Raw genomic sequence first — 15,022 nt, forward strand, 5'->3', positions numbered from 1 at the left:
AAGGCTCAGTGCCCCACTGTCCCCTCAGTAGAGCTCCCAGCTGGCCATAGCCCTCTGTCCTCTGTGAGGGCACACACTGTTTGTCCATGTACTCCATGAGATCTCCCAGCGACCTTCATAGGAAAGGCTCAGAGACATTGAGTGACCTAAGTCCCCCCAGCTAGGAAGTGACACAACTAGTATTGAACCTGAATCTGAGTCTGACTTCAAAGCCCAAGCTGACCCACTACACCCGGTACCTGAATTGACAGGCCCTCCAGACACCTGTTCTCTGGTTCAAGGGCTGCCCCCTGCACCCTCCCTCTACCACTACAGTGTTTGAGGCTGGGGCTGGTACGAAGTCCCTTTTTTAACCTATACACTTACCCTGCCCTTAGCCATGAATCTGCCTCAGGCTCTGCTGCTTCCAGAAAGATTTATACCTGAGGGTAAAGACATGTATGTTTAGGAGGCAGATCAATAGTCTACCCAGACCCTGTCCCCAGAAGCTTCCTGGGCAGTAGGAAATAATCCCCTCCCCTGACCACTCCACTACCAGGGACATAAGCCAGGTAGGATAGTAATAGTACCAATTTGTAGCACAACCTTACACTGAGTGGCCAGACTATTATGACCCCCCCATCAGTACTTCGTTGGGCCACCTTTTGCCTTCAATACTGTGGCGATTCTTCTTGGCATTGACTCCATGAGATGTTGAAAGGTGATGCGAGGAATCTGACACCATGCCTGATGAATAGCACTGTCCAGTTCTGTGAGATTTGATGGTTGTGGAACCAGCTGCCTGATGACTTTTAACTTCATCCCACAAATGCTCAATTGGATTGAGATCTGGTGATTGTGGGGGCCACCTAAGCAAGGTAAAGTCTCCCTCATGTTCTTGAAACCACTCCTGCACAATACGAGCACCGTGGCATGGCGCATTGCCTTGTTGGAAGAGGCCATCTCCATTGGGACATGCCATCAACATGATAGGATGAACTTGATCAGCAACGATACTTAGGTATGTTGTGCTATTCAGACATTGTTCCACACGAATTAAAGGGCCCAAATCATGCCAGGAAAACATGCCCCAAACCATAACACTGCCCCCACCAGCTTGAAGGGTTGTACTCATGCATGTGGGGTGCATGCTTTCATGCTGTTTCCGCGAAATTCTCACTCTGCCATCTGCATGATGCAACTGGAAAGTGATTCATCGGACCACATGACTTTTTTCCAATGCTCGACTGTCCAATCCTTGTGTTCCTGTGTGAATTGGAGACGTTTTATCTTGGTAACTGCAGACAGCAAAGGTGTTCGAACAGGCCTTCGGCTTCCATATCCCATACAATGCAGTGTATGGCTAATTTGCCTACAAACGTCAGGTGGTCATAATAATCTGGCCATTCAGTGTTTACTTCCTCTTACACATTTTTTATCCATTATTCTATGTGGTCCTGATACCAATCCTCTGAAGAAGGTAATATCCTTCTGGTTCTGCAGGCAAGGAAACAAGCCCAGAGAGGGTAGGGGGGTCTGCAGGGTCAGAGGAAGAGCTAGCCTCTAGGCTTGTGCCCTGCATTACATATCCCAACACTGGGGCACTTTCCAACCAGCCACTTTGCACTCCACGGGGCTCAGGCCCTGAGAGTTACCTGGATTTTGTATTTTCTTTCCTCCTGACTCCGCACAGGGGGAGGAGATGGAGGACTGAGGGAGAGGTAACTCCAGAGACCTTTGGGGGAGGAGGGTCAGCAGAGGGCCTGATGAAGATGCTGGAGTCCTAGGAGGGATGGGAGAAAAAAAAACCAGAGAGAAAAGCCAGCTGCCTTCAGAATTGTCCCTGGAGCCTGTTTAGACTCAGAGCTAATGGGGGAAGGTGTCTTCTACCTGTTCAGGGCCCTGGAAAGAAAGGTTCATGATAGATGTTCCCTGGGAGGCTTGGGAAGAACACCTCCCTCCTCCCCGAGGAAGGAGGCCCTGCCCAGTTGTCATGGTAGTGGCCACATTATGAGGTGGTTCTAGTGACAGGCAGTGGGGTTGGGGTGAGAGGGGACAGAGGTGGGGGGCAGTGGGGGCAGTGGCAGCCCCATCCCCTGCCTGGGGCATTCTGGCACCGCCACCATCATGGGCAGTGCTTTCCACTGGGAGGCCCGTCGTAGGCAGGTGGCTTTGGAACAGAGGAGGCGGCTGACGCAGCAACAGCAAGAGAAGGTGCATGGGGGGGGGGGGTGGGTCAGGTTCCTCAGGGTCCTTCCCGGGTTAGGACAGCGAGGGGGAGGGCAGACTGTCTATCATCCTGTGAATGTTGTTTTGCTGGGGATAGGAGGAAAGCAAGGTCCTTTGGTGTTCTCTTGGATAAACTCCTGTGTGTGTGTGTGTGTGTGTGTGTGTGTGTGTGTGTGCGCGCGCGCATTGGCGTGACTCAGGTTTGCTGAGGCCTCGTGGGGGACTGAGGGAAGTCAGGCCTGGGAGGTTTTAAAGCTGTGTTGTCCAATAGGGTAGCCACCAGTCTGTGTATTATCGAGCCCTTGAAATGTGGCCGGTGAGGCTGAGGAACTGATTTTAAAATGTTATACACATTGAATTCATTTAAATATCAAATTTTAAACAAATACTCAGTTTACATATTAGAAAACTTTGTGTTTGGGACAACTTGGATATGTGAATCTACTTTTTCAATTGGAAATTTGATGAAATCTAAATAGAAATTAATTCTTTTTTTCTGAAATGTCCTGTCCCAAATAAGATGTGCTATGTAGTGTAAAATGCATGCTGGGTTTTGAAGACTTAGAACAAAAACAAAAAATAAAAATCTTAAATAATAAAAGGCTAATATGCAAATTGACCAAATGGCGGAATGACCACCAGGGGGCAGACGCTCAATGCAGGAGCCAGGCTCATGGCCGGCGAGCGCAGCTGCGGTGTCAGTGGCAGCGCTAAGGATGTCCGGGGAGCGGGCCTCAGCCTCAGTTGGACATCTCCCTAGGGCCGTGGTCAGCAAACTGCGGCTCGCGAGCCACATGAGGCTCTTTGGCCCCTTGAGTGTGGCTCTTCCACAAAATACCACGGCCTGGGCGAGTCTATTTTGAAGAAGTGGCATTAGAAGAAGTTTAAGTTTAAAAAATTTGGCTCTCAAAAGAAATTTCAATTGTTGTCCTGTTGATATTTGGCTCTGTTGACTAAAGAGTTTGCCGACCACTGCCCTAGGGCTCCCAGACATTGAGAGGGCGCAGGCCTGGCTGAGGGGGACTCCCCTGCCTCGTGCACGAATCTCGTGCACTGGGTCTCTAGTTATGTAATATTTTCATATTGATTACATATTTGGATGTAAATAAAATATATTATTAAAATTAGTTTCACATGTTTTTTCCTACTCTTTTTCTTAATCCTCACCTGAGGATATTTTTTCCATTGCTTTTTCAGGGAGAGTGAAAGGGAGGGAACCAGAAGGAGAGAGAGGGAGGGAAAGAGAAACTGATTGCCTCCTGCATACGCCCCAACCGCGGGCAGGGAGTGAACCCCCAACCCAGGTATATGCCCTGACCAGGAATTAAACCCACAACCCTTTTGGTGTGCTGATCGATGCTATAACCACTGAACACGCCAGCCAGGGTTCTTCTCACTCTTTTTAAAAAAATATATATTTTTATTGATTTCAGAGAGGAAGGGAGAGGGAGAGAGATAGAAACATCAATGATTAGAGAGAATCATTGATTGGCTGCCTCCTGTACGCCTCCTTCTGGGGATCAAGCCCGCAACCTGGGCATGTGCCCTTGACCAGAATTGAACCCAGGACCCCTTCAGTCGGCAGGCCGACCTATCCACTGAGCCAAACCGGCTAGGGCTCTTCTTACTCTTTATGTGGCTACTAGAAAGTTTAAAATGACACGTGGCACGTTTTATATTTCTATTGGACAGTGCTGTTTCAAAGCATTTGCACAAAACCATTCTTTATCCTCCTGTACTGCAAACTGGTTTTCAGTGCACAGCTCCCAAGCTAGGAGGGAGGTGCTGAGACCGATGTTTCCCGGGAGGGGCTGTGCCGGGGGCAGTGTCTCAGAGAAACAATGCTCGGGGCTGTGGTGGGTGGAGGAAGACAGCCCATGCTCCAGCCTCAGTCTCCAGCTCCAGGGAGCAGAGGGCACCTCTCCCTCTGGATCTGCTTGTCTTGCTCCCTGTGATGCCTGGCAGATGGGTGCCCAGGTGGGAGGGAGGAGGCTGTCACTTGCCGGGGGCTTCTTGCCAGGAACGGAAGAAACTCCAAGAGGGGAAATGCCAACCTGAGAAACGAACCCAGCCATCTCAGGAGTCACATCAGGAGCCAGGGCCATCGCAGGTACAATCGCCACCACCTAAGCAACCACAGCCGCCCCCGCCAAAGCCAGCGGAGCAGCCCCCGTCCCCGCCGCCGCCGCCGCCATCGCCACAGCCACAGCCACAACCACAGGCACAGCCACAGCCACAGCCTCCACCTCAACCAAGGCAACAAAATGCCCAAGACCCTCTTACTCAGCTCTGTGCCAAGCACACACTCCAGGATTCCCAAAAGCCTGGTCCCCAGCTTGACTCAATGGGGACCCATCAAACTAAAGGACAATCCAACTGCTTTACGGATAAATTCCAAGGAGAGCAGAGAATCCCTCCAGACCCTGGTAAGTGCTAGGAAGTCTCCCCCACGCCCCACCCGATGGTCCAGAGTCCACGTTTGTTTCCACTGTCCCACCATCCGTGACTCTCCCTGGCACCTGGGGCTTTTCCTTGGGGACCACCTGCTCCAAGTGTGTTTGCGCCAACCTGGCACTGCAAGGGAGGCCTCCAACTTCTGCAGAGGATGGCCAAGAAGCTGTCCGCCCTCCCTCCAGGGGAGGGTGACGGAGCGGGTGAGGGTGGTCAGAGGGTGGGATGTGAGTTGCAGGCTCAGCCACAGATAAAACGGGGCCCTGTGAGGCCTGGAACAGGGAGTCACAATTCCTAGCTGAGAAATTCAGGGGGGGCTCAGCCTGTGCCCTGCCCCAGGGAGGGGCTGCCACCTGTCCCCCGGTCACACAGTAAAGAGTTGTCTCTGCCGTGTTCTAGCCTCAGAAACTGCCAGATGAGTAACATGTGCTTTGTTTCATCATCAGGTTTCAGGAAACCAGGCCAAGCCTGCCTAGCTAACTACACCTGGAGGCCACGCTTCACGGTGAGCCAGAAGGAACGTGCAAGGCAGGCGGGTGTCTGAGTGTGCCTGTGGGCATGTGAGGGTGGAGTCTAGAGAGCTTTCCTGGCAGGGGTGGGGGAGGGGCTGCAATTATTTCAGTCACTTCTAGATAGTCCATTCCCCCTTCCTTACCCCCTAAACATGTCTAAATAGGGGCCGTTGCTCAGCACTAAGCATAATGGAGGGGTTGACAATCTATTTGGAGAGAGAGGACAGGTGCCAGAGAAGCAAAATAAGGGGGCTGTTTTTTAAAAAATATATATTTTATTAATTTTTTTACAGAGAGGAAGGGAAAGGGATAGAGAGTTAGAAACATTGATGGGAGAGAAACATCGATCAGCTGCCTCCTGCACACCTCCTACTGGGGATGTGCCCGCAACCAAGGTACATGCCCTTGACCGGAATCGAACCTGAGACCTTTCAGTCCACAGGCCAATGCTCTATCCACTGAGCCAAACTAGTTAGGGTAAGAGGGCTGTCTTTGTGTGTGTGTGTGTGTGTGTGTGTGTGTGTGTGTGTGTGTGTGTGTGTTTTAATGTATTTTTATTGATTTCAGAGAGGAAAGAAGAGGGAGAGAGAAATAGAAACATCAATTATGAGAGATAATCATTGGTCGGCTGCCTCCTGCACGCCCCCCACTGGGCCTGTGCCCTGACCGGAAATCAAACCCATGACCTCCTGGTTTATAGGTTGATGCTCAACCACTGAGCCATGCCGGCCAGGCAAGGGGGCCGGTGTAAGCGCTGGCTGGGGTAGAGGCAGCTGGAGCAGGAGGAAGCCGAGACCTGCAGCAAAGTTGTTGGTCTCAGGATCACCACTCCCTAGTCGCATGGCTTCACCTCCGAGCCTTAGTTGTCCCCTCCATAAATTAATGACAATACCAGCTCCTGCACAGAGGTTTCATGAGGACTGCATGTGGCAGTGACAAGAGAAGGCACCAAACGCGCTCAGCTTAGAGACTGGCTCATTCCTGGCCCTTTTAGGGTGAGGACTGGGCTGTTATGTTTCACTCCGATTCCTTTGGCCTCAAAAGGCTTAATGCTCTGAAACTAAGAAGCCCGGAAACTGCTCATTGACCTGTTTTGCCTCCGGCCTCTCCTTCATTTCAGTCCATGGATTACATACAGCAGTGGTGATCCGGTGACAGACCGGAGACCCCGCTGGCCATCAGTGAAAAACAGATGAGCAACTCCACCTTCTCACCACCCAGCAACATCTGCACTCCCTTCTGACTCATTCCAGAACAGGAGGCTAGCCCGGAATAAAATGATTTTTCCCTGCAAAGACTTGAAACTGGTCAGCTCTGTGAGACTATGGGGGGAAAGAGGCAGGAAGAACCATGAGGGGGAAAAAAAAACACCAAGGAGGGGATGGAGAGGGTGAAAGAAGGAAGTGGAAAGCAATTGCAGGCTTCTCTAGGCAAAGCCCGTGGGAGAAATGGCCTTACACTCCCAAGTCTCCAACTCCACCCTCTTCTTTAAAAAAAAAAAAAGTTTAGTGTTGAGTTTTTTTCAGAGAGAAGAGAGAAACATCAGTGAGAATTGTTAGGTCGAGGCAGGGGTGGGGAGTCCAGAGCTGATGCATGCATCTGCAAGGTAGACGGTGACAGAGATAACTGGCGCCTTCCTAGACCCCTGGCCGGAGGCGGAAATTCCACACCTCTCATGCCCTCCCCGCACTAAACAGCTGTCTAAAAGAAGTACCTATGCCCCCTTTTTGGCACGAACTTCCCTGGCCCACCCTCGGACCAGCGAATTTTGCCCAGGAGCGCAAGATGAAAACCTCCCCCTTTTAATCGCCTGGACTCTCTGTGTTTTGTCTCCTGCGTCACAAACCTCTCAAGAATCATTGAATTGATAAGACTGCTTCCTATACACCCCCCCCCCCCCCCCCCGCTGGGGATTGAGCCGGCAACCTGGGCCTGTGCCCTGACCAGGAATCAAACTGTGACCTCCTGGTTCACAGGTCAATGCTCAACCACTGAGCCACACAGGCTGGGCTGGCCCTTTTTCTTTAGATAGTTCTGTTGGGGCTTCAGGTTTATGACTCACAGGAGCCATCACCCCCTCCTCCTAGCTGATGCTTACTGAGATATGGCCGGGAAGGAGGGATTGCCTCCCACCAGAGCAGGCCAGGGGCAGCAGTAGGAAGAGGTGGCAGGCGGGGAAGGACCGCCCCAGTCCAGTGTCATTCCTGGCCCACAGTGGGCATTCAGCTGTTGAATGATTGATGAGAAGCAGGAATAGAGACAGAGCTCAGCGTGAAGGAGAGCTATAGCCTCAGGACCGGGACACCAGACCCTGGGAAGTGGGAGGGGATGGGCCTCTTCCTTCCTGGGTGTCAGCCTTTCCCAGGAGCAGAGACAGCCAAGGGGGGGCTCCAAAGGCCCAGGCGTCCCCCTTCCCACTTCCCAAAGCTGACCCCAGGGTCCTCCAGCCCGGCCCCCTCCCCCGGGGACCAGTGAGGGGGATGCCTGGGTCCTGTTATTGTGGCGACACCGCATCGCCTGTGGTCAGACTGAAGGAGCCCCCTCAGCAGTGTTTCTTGAGGGGAGCAGCTTGGGGGTGCTTAGGGGGACACAGTATAGGACTAAAGTTGGAAGGGTCCTTAGAGATACCCCGTGAGAAAGGGAGATACTCCTAGGGAGCCATCTCTCAGAAGCCAGAAGGCGGGACGTTACCCAGGGGCTCAGGGCCTGGGGAAGACACCTGACACTCCTGGGACATCAACAACAGGCCGAGATGGGACATGTCCGCCAGCTCCCTTCCCGCTCACAGGAGACGTCTTTAAACAGTAAGTGTAGTTTATTGACTATAGTATCCTTTACATTTGGCAACCTACACACAGAAGCAGCTCTAGCCTGGCCTTCCTGGACTCCCCCACCCTTGCCAGCACCGCTTTGACCCCGGTTGCCCAGACATGAAAATGTGGAGACAGCACCACCTCCTTCCTTCCTTCTTGTTCCCCAGCCCACCACTCACCAGGCTCTGTCAACCAGTCCCCCTCTCCACCCATCCTCCTCCAAGTTCAGCTTTCCCCACCACCCAAGCTCCTCTCTCTGCCTGCCTGATAAAAACCGTAGTCACCTTTAGTGAGCAAATACCATGTCTGCGCGGCTAAAGAACAGAAACCGCCTCCCCTTGGAGCCCAGTGGGACCTGGAGGACCCGGGCTTAGCTTCATCGGAGTGACAGCAAAGACCAGTCCCTGCTGATGTGCTGTCTACACCGTCCATGCCCAAAGGAAAGCAGAGGCCTCTGGGAGGATGGGCCCTGGAGTGGCAGAGCCCAGCAGCTTGGCCTGCCTATGTCTACTCGCCCAGGCTCAGGGTTATGGGCTCACCACCGGTCAGAAGCTCTCCTTCCATGAATAAATAAATATCTGTTAAAATGACTCTGGCTTTGTCTGTTGTTGTTTTTTCCCCCCAATGGGTGCCAGGTGCCTCCCTCCCCTCCCCTGCTACTTTAAGTTGCTTCTGCTACGAAGAGAATAATAAACTGTTCATGGAGGAGGAGCCTGAGCTGCCTTCCCAGGAACCAGAACAGTCTGTAACCAGGAAGGATGCAGAGCCGCGGCCGATCCGGCTGTCAGATGGGCAGGGGACACGTTCCCAGGAGAGAAGCCGACCATCACCATCACTTTGTCGCACAAACCGAAGCAGGGAGGCCCAGGAGAGCACCCGTGTTCTGTAAAAGACCCCGGAGATGGCACTGCATGCCCCCAAGGCGCTTTCCCATCACGAGGTGGAGAACCGGAACAGAATCCACGTCTTTAAAGCTAGATAAAACGCTTTCTCACAGCCAGGCAGGAGGAAGGCCAGGCCTGAGGAGCTGGGCAACTCAGGTGCTCAGAACAGAAAGGGCAGGGGCCACGCCAGGGACTCCAAGGTTCCTCCAAGGCCTGGGCAGCAGCAGGAGTGTGGACTTCCCTTAAGCCAGACCCAGGGCAAGACCTGGTGGCAGCCCCTAGGAGAACCCGGCTTCTGTGCCTGTGGAAATCAGAGCGCTTCCTGTGTGTGTGTGGGGGTGGGTGGGGGTGGGGGGAGGGGAGTATGATAAAGCAGTGCCTTTCCTTCGGCCAAGTCACCATAGTCCATCCTTGGGCACCACGGAGCTGTGAGAGATACAGACCAGGCGGGCAGGTGCCTAGAGTTTGGGGACAGCAGACAGGTCACGGCAGGTGAGGGACCAGCAAGTGGGGCCCTGATGCGTTTTCCCGGCAGTCCACATATTCATAGCTCTGGAAGACCTTCTGCTCTGAATGGCTCAGGCAGATATAGGTCAAGGTGCCCCTGGAGAGGAAGCAGGCTTTGTTGTTATGTCTGGGAGGAAGAGGAAAGCGCTGGCCGTGGCCTGCTGTCTGGGGACGGGGTGTTGGCTCCCTCAGATCCCACCCTCCCTTTCTTTTCTTTTGTTCCCCACTCTGCTAAGGCGCCTGAGATTGCTGCCTCACCGGCGATAAAACATTTATCTCTGGCTGTCACACTGGTAGCTTAGGAGCAAGGTGGGACCTAGAGTAGGGGCTGGACCTGCTCTTCCTAAGAACTAACAGATTCATGGGGTCACCTTGGATGACTCTCCTCTCACCAGGTGAGGCCGAGGAGAGACTGGAGTCAGAAGTGGGAGAGGGGAGACCAGGGCTCCGAGTCCTACTTACTGGATGTGCAAAAGCACATGGTGGACTTTGATTTTCAGCCAGCTACAGATTTTGCTGGGGGGAGGAGGGGAGAGAAGGGAGAGAGAGAGAGAGAGAAAGAGAGAGAAACATTGGACCATGTTTCACACTGAGTGGCCATCAGAAGGCTTAAAGACCTGCAAGTCCCATCCTTGCCACCTTCTAGGCCCCTTTCCCTCAGGGCCCCCAAATGCCACTCCACCTGACTAAAGAGTATGTCATCCTTGTAGCAACATCACACCACCAATCCCAACCGGCTGGGCCCAGGCACACGCTGGCCCCTCCCTCAGCAGAAAATGACATTCATCCTCAGCAATTCAGGCTAAAGAGCCCCAGGTCACATATTGTAAGGATTAACCAAATGCTCGCCTGTTCCTCATTCCAATCTAGGTCTACACAGGAAGCGAGGCGGGGGACCCTGAACACTTCCTTGCACATTGCAGCCTCAGCCGTGAGTACAGGCCAAAGACGGGCTGCAGGGTTTTTGCTAAGCAATCAGAAAACCTGGTGGGAATTAAAACCAGGTTTCCAAACAGAAAAGAGGCTGAGGGAGCAGAGACCAAGGGATACTCACTATGTGTTTTCATCCCAGATCTTGTTGGCTACGGCATAAAACATCTGTCAACCAAATGGCGTAGGGTTAGCCCCAACTCCAGCCGTCACCCACTTCCCACCACCTCACACATCCACACCACTGGGGACAGGGCTGGCCAGGGAGAGGGAGACACCTGTTTACTGGCCAAAGGGCCGATGTGGAGGAGGAGGCTGTTGGAGACCTGCCCCACCACGACGGACAGGTGCAGAACCTCAATGGTTAGCTGGGTCACAGTGATGGGGTAGTAGTTGCTATTGGAGATGTTCAAGATACTCTGGGGATGAAGACAAGGAAAGGGAGGGGTGAGTGTGGCCATCCTTGGAAAGGAGAAGTCAGTTTCAAAACCCCCAGCCTGACCGAGCCCCACCCCCAATATGGACCTCAGCTGCTGAGGACCAGTGCCAGGAGGCCCTCTTGGGGGCTCTTAATGGTGAGGAGTCACTTTAACTAAAACATTAAGCTGGCTCAGGATCCAGTCCCACCCTGCCCACCCAGGGAGCCTCAGGCACGCCACCCCATTACTCCCTGTGATTTATTTCTTGGGCCCTGATTCTGACCCTTTACTATGGAGAATCCTAATCCTACTACACAATCTGGGGTTCAGGGTTGCCCCTGCTTCTCTCCAGGTTTCTAACACCCTCTGGGTGCCCAGATCACCACACTGGGCAAGGGCTACAGAGTATTATTGCTGGGAAGGTGGTGGTCAGAGCCCAGAGGCACAGCACCCACCCACCCACCCACCCACCGTTATGTTGATGTAGACAGCCTCGTCCAAGGCCACAGTGGAGGAGGAGTTGAGGCCTGCAGGCTGCGTGTCGATGGACCGGGGAAACAGGAAAAAGATGGTGAGGGAGGAGGTCACCAGGCAGATGAGCACTGCCAGGCACACGGAGAGCTCCCTGCGGGAAAGTAGGACCCAGGGGAGAGGAGTGGAGGAGTCTGAACCTCAAGGAACTCAGACACTCCTCTCCACATCCAAGGCTCCCCTCTGCATCCCGTCCCCCCAGTGTAGCCCCCAGGGTGTGGAGGGCCCGCCTACACTCCGATGTGGCACAGAGCAGGGAGGAGCACAGGACTAGGTGGCACACAGCTGGGCTTCCATTACTAGCTCTCTGTACCCACTGGTCCAGTAACTCTGAGCAACCCTAAGCCTCAGTTTCCTTGTTTGTAAAATGGAGATAACTGTACTTACCTCATAGAATTTGATATCCGCTAATGGATGACAAAGCACCAACCCCAGGCCCTGGCACATAGCTAACGCTCAACAAATGCTAGCTATTACCACTGGAAAAAGCCAGTCCACATGAATTTTGAGAGTTCTGAATATTCAGAACAGGACATCATCTGTCATTTAATTTAAAAGTGAGATGTGCCTTAAAGAGATAGCACCTTGTTAAGTGTCTCATGAGCGGCACTGCTAGATTTAGACTCTGGTGTAGTGGTGGGGAGGGCTGGGTGCTGGCTCCCAGACTGAAGCTGAGAACCTTGGGAGGAGATTGCAGTGATCCTGTCAAATAGGTCAGATGATGATCAGGGTCACGACACCCCCAACCCCGGCCTAGAGAAACTCAGGGCTGCCTCTGAGGCTCTGAAGTGTCTCCGAACAGGGAGCAGCTGGTTTTCCATCTCTACTGGGAAGAGAACAAGCAGGTCCGAACTGCCACAGCGGGGGAAGCTCTTAGGAAAAGTAACTTCCCCAAACCTATTGCAGCCAAGACCGCTCCCTCCCTCCTGGAAGGACTTGCAGAGTCAAGAGGTCCTCTGTCTTCAAAAGGGAGCCATGGCCCAGCCGGTGTGGCTCAGTGGTTGAGCGTCAACCCATGAACCAGGAGGTTACGGTTTGATTTCAGTCAGGGCACGTGCCCGGATTGTGGGCTCGATCCCCAGGGTGGGGCATGCAGGAGGCAGCCAATCAATGATTCTCATCTTTGATGTATCTATCCTTCTCTCCCTCTCCCTTCCTCTCTCTGAAATAAAAACATTAAAAAAAAAAGCAGTTGAGCCGAAACCGGTTTGGCTCAGTGGATAGAGCGTCGGCCTGTGGACTGAAGGGTCCCAGGTTCGATTCCGGTCAAGGGCACGTACCTTGGTTGCAGGCACATCCCCAGTGGGGGGTGTGCAGGAGGCAGCTGATTGATGTTTCTCTCTCGTTGATGTTTCTAACTCTCTATCTCTCTCCCTTCCTCTCTGTAAAAAATCAATAAAATATATTTAAAAAAAAAAAGCAGTTGAAGAACAAAGCAAACACTAGATGAATTTGTCAAAATGTAATGTTAAAAAAAAAAGGGGGGGGGAGCCATGTTTCTTGGAGACAATGATGCTCAGAAGGACACCAAGTGGCTTCAGGTAGCTATGCCCTGGGTTTCTGAAATCAGGAAAATCCTCAGAAACGGGGCCAGTACATATGAGCCCAGTGAGGCTCAGGCGTTTTGGGGGAGAATCAATGGAGAAAAATCTGGGGGGAGGCAGGACCGGGTAGACAAAGAGGAACAGCCTCAGGGGCGACAGCCTGTGGAGCTGAGAGGTCGGAAGAGGAGCTTACGTGTGCCTGGGCTTCAGCCTCTGGTCCCCATAGGGGATGAGGGCCACCAGCTGCTTCTCTAGTTCTGTAGAGAGAACGAAGTGAGAGGGGGGGCCAAGAGGTGTCCATGACAAATGTTTCCTGTGCCAGTCTGCCAGAAGCACCCCTCCACCCCCCAAAGCAGCCAGAAGCATGCCACCTCTGCCCCTCAGCAGAACTGGGAGCGCTGCTCTCTATCGCTGAAGTTTGCCATCGCCAGAATGAAAGTGAGGTTTTCATAAGCAGATGTGAAGAATCTCTGGCATTTCTTCATCAGAGCCCAGCTTCTTTGGAGAAGCCATTTGTAACTTCCTGACTCCGAAGGCACACCGTAGCTAAGGGAGCAGAGAGGCTGGAAACCCCAGGGGCTGGGGAGGACAACCAGGGCAGGAGGGGTTAGCATCTCCCTGGCCAGCCTTACACTGGGGGACCAAGAGCTGGGAGACCCGACCCCATTCCAGGATAGTCTCAGAGGCACCTGGCCACGGGCCAGCGGACTGCCAAGAGCTTTTCCTGGATTGCAGGCTATTTCCAGAGCCTTGAGCCACTCACCTCGAGGGATCTCCTTATTGCCCTGGCAGGTGGGACAAGTCACGAAGCTGGCACCAGCAGCCCTTTCACAAGGTGCAGAAAAAAACTTGCTGCTACCATGGCCGGCTGAGTCAGGGGGTAGGATCGACGTGTTTTCATCCTCCTGAGAGCCCAGCTGGGAGAACGTCTCACCCATTGTTCAGGGGGCTTTTTCACTAATGAGAAAAGAACAAAGCTCAGTGCTAGCTTGTTCGCACTGATGTTGAATGTCAATTTGCTTTTAGGTTCTCAAGATTGGCAAGGAGTCCCACCACCATTTCAGCAAGTTCATGCCTAAGCTAGCTAGGGTATGGGAAATGGAGCAGTTACACTGGACTCTCAGGTCAGAAATCTCCATGCATTTCCAACTTCTTTCATTACTGTAGGCACACTCAGTCTGCCCACAAGAGGGAAAAGAGGAAGATATTTCACTTAAAGGGACTTCTGTAAGTGAACAGAAGATCATATTTTTTTCCTGGAAAAGTTGCTGAGCAGGCATTCACTTCAGGGGTAGTAAGTTGGGTAGGGCAGGGGACAGCAGTCAGTCGAGTCCCTTCTTCCTGCAAGATGACTCTAAACAGGATGGCTCTCAAGAGGATTCCAGAGCACCCGGGCAGAAATGCCTGAGGTCTCCCAGCCCCGGGGTGGAAGGAAAGCTTCCATTCCTGAGCCTGGGCAGGTGCAGCCTTTAATAAGGCAGGGATTCTTTGAAATAAGAGAAAGGAGGCTAGACTGGCCACAGGTGAGGCGAAGGCCCCTAGCACAGCCTGGAAGGGAGCATAAACCTCTTCCTCACTGCCTTCTGAGGTGGGGTCAGAAAGGATGCCCAGGGCGGGTAGTAGCAACGTCGGCATCTGTCCTTCACTAGCAAAGGCCAGGGCTAACTCCAGGTTCTTGCCCCCCAACTCAAGAGTGGTGGCAGAATGAGTGGGCAAGGTGAGCCGCACAGCCCTTCCTGGGCCCCCAAAACGGGGGCCTCTCCTGGTTCAAGCCGGAGACCCGGGCTCCTCTCAGCTGCAAGGGATTTGGGATTGCGTCCAGGGGGAAGAGGGCCTGCAGGGCAGGCTCGTCCAGGAACCACGGCTGGGGCCGGCCAGGCAACCGGGCCCCTTCAGCAGTCCTGGGGGACCCAGTGCACCGCGGTGGAGGGAGTGGGGAGCTGCTTCCCGCCCTGCTCCGGGGCGGGCCCCTGGCCGGGTGGGGGTGAGGAGCCGACGGAGAGGCTGGCATTTCATTGAGGAGGTAGCTCACGTCCCACCGGACACCCGCAGAGGCCGTTAGCCGCGAATGCCTGGCCCTTTCCTCCCAGAGAAAGAAGGGTCCCGTGAGCGCCTTACCCGCGGTCACACGACAGAAACGGCTGCAAGCGGAACAGAAAGTGCGGGAGCCAGGGACCCGCCCCGGCTTTGACTCGGGGCCTCGGGAAGCTCCGCCCCCGCTCC

The 15,022-nt window shown here is 53.5% G+C and overlaps 1 protein-coding gene across 2 annotated transcripts; it reads right to left on the reverse strand.

Annotated features, from left to right (window-relative positions):
- Positions 1–8,187: 8,187 nt before the first annotated feature.
- TMEM106A (transmembrane protein 106A) lies at positions 8,188–14,939 on the reverse strand. 2 transcript variants are annotated; one of them, XM_079797111.1, is made up of 8 exons: positions 14,918–14,939; positions 13,563–13,756; positions 12,993–13,056; positions 11,196–11,349; positions 10,584–10,724; positions 10,430–10,473; positions 9,838–9,891; positions 8,188–9,472 (listed from the first exon to the last, which is right to left on the reverse strand). In XM_079797111.1, exons 2-8 carry the CDS (start codon positions 13,735–13,737, stop codon positions 9,352–9,354), a joined length of 753 nt encoding a protein of 250 aa, XP_079653237.1. In that variant the 5' UTR covers positions 13,738–13,756; positions 14,918–14,939; the 3' UTR covers positions 8,188–9,351. The 2 variants fall into 2 exon arrangements, with proteins under 2 accessions (XP_079653237.1, XP_079653238.1); XM_079797112.1 differs by lacking the exon at positions 10,584–10,724.
- Between the last annotated feature and the right edge of the window lie 83 nt (positions 14,940–15,022).

Source organism: Cnephaeus nilssonii (assembly GCF_951640355.1).
Source record: "Cnephaeus nilssonii genome assembly, chromosome: 19".
Lineage (NCBI taxonomy): Eukaryota > Metazoa > Chordata > Mammalia > Chiroptera > Vespertilionidae > Cnephaeus > Cnephaeus nilssonii.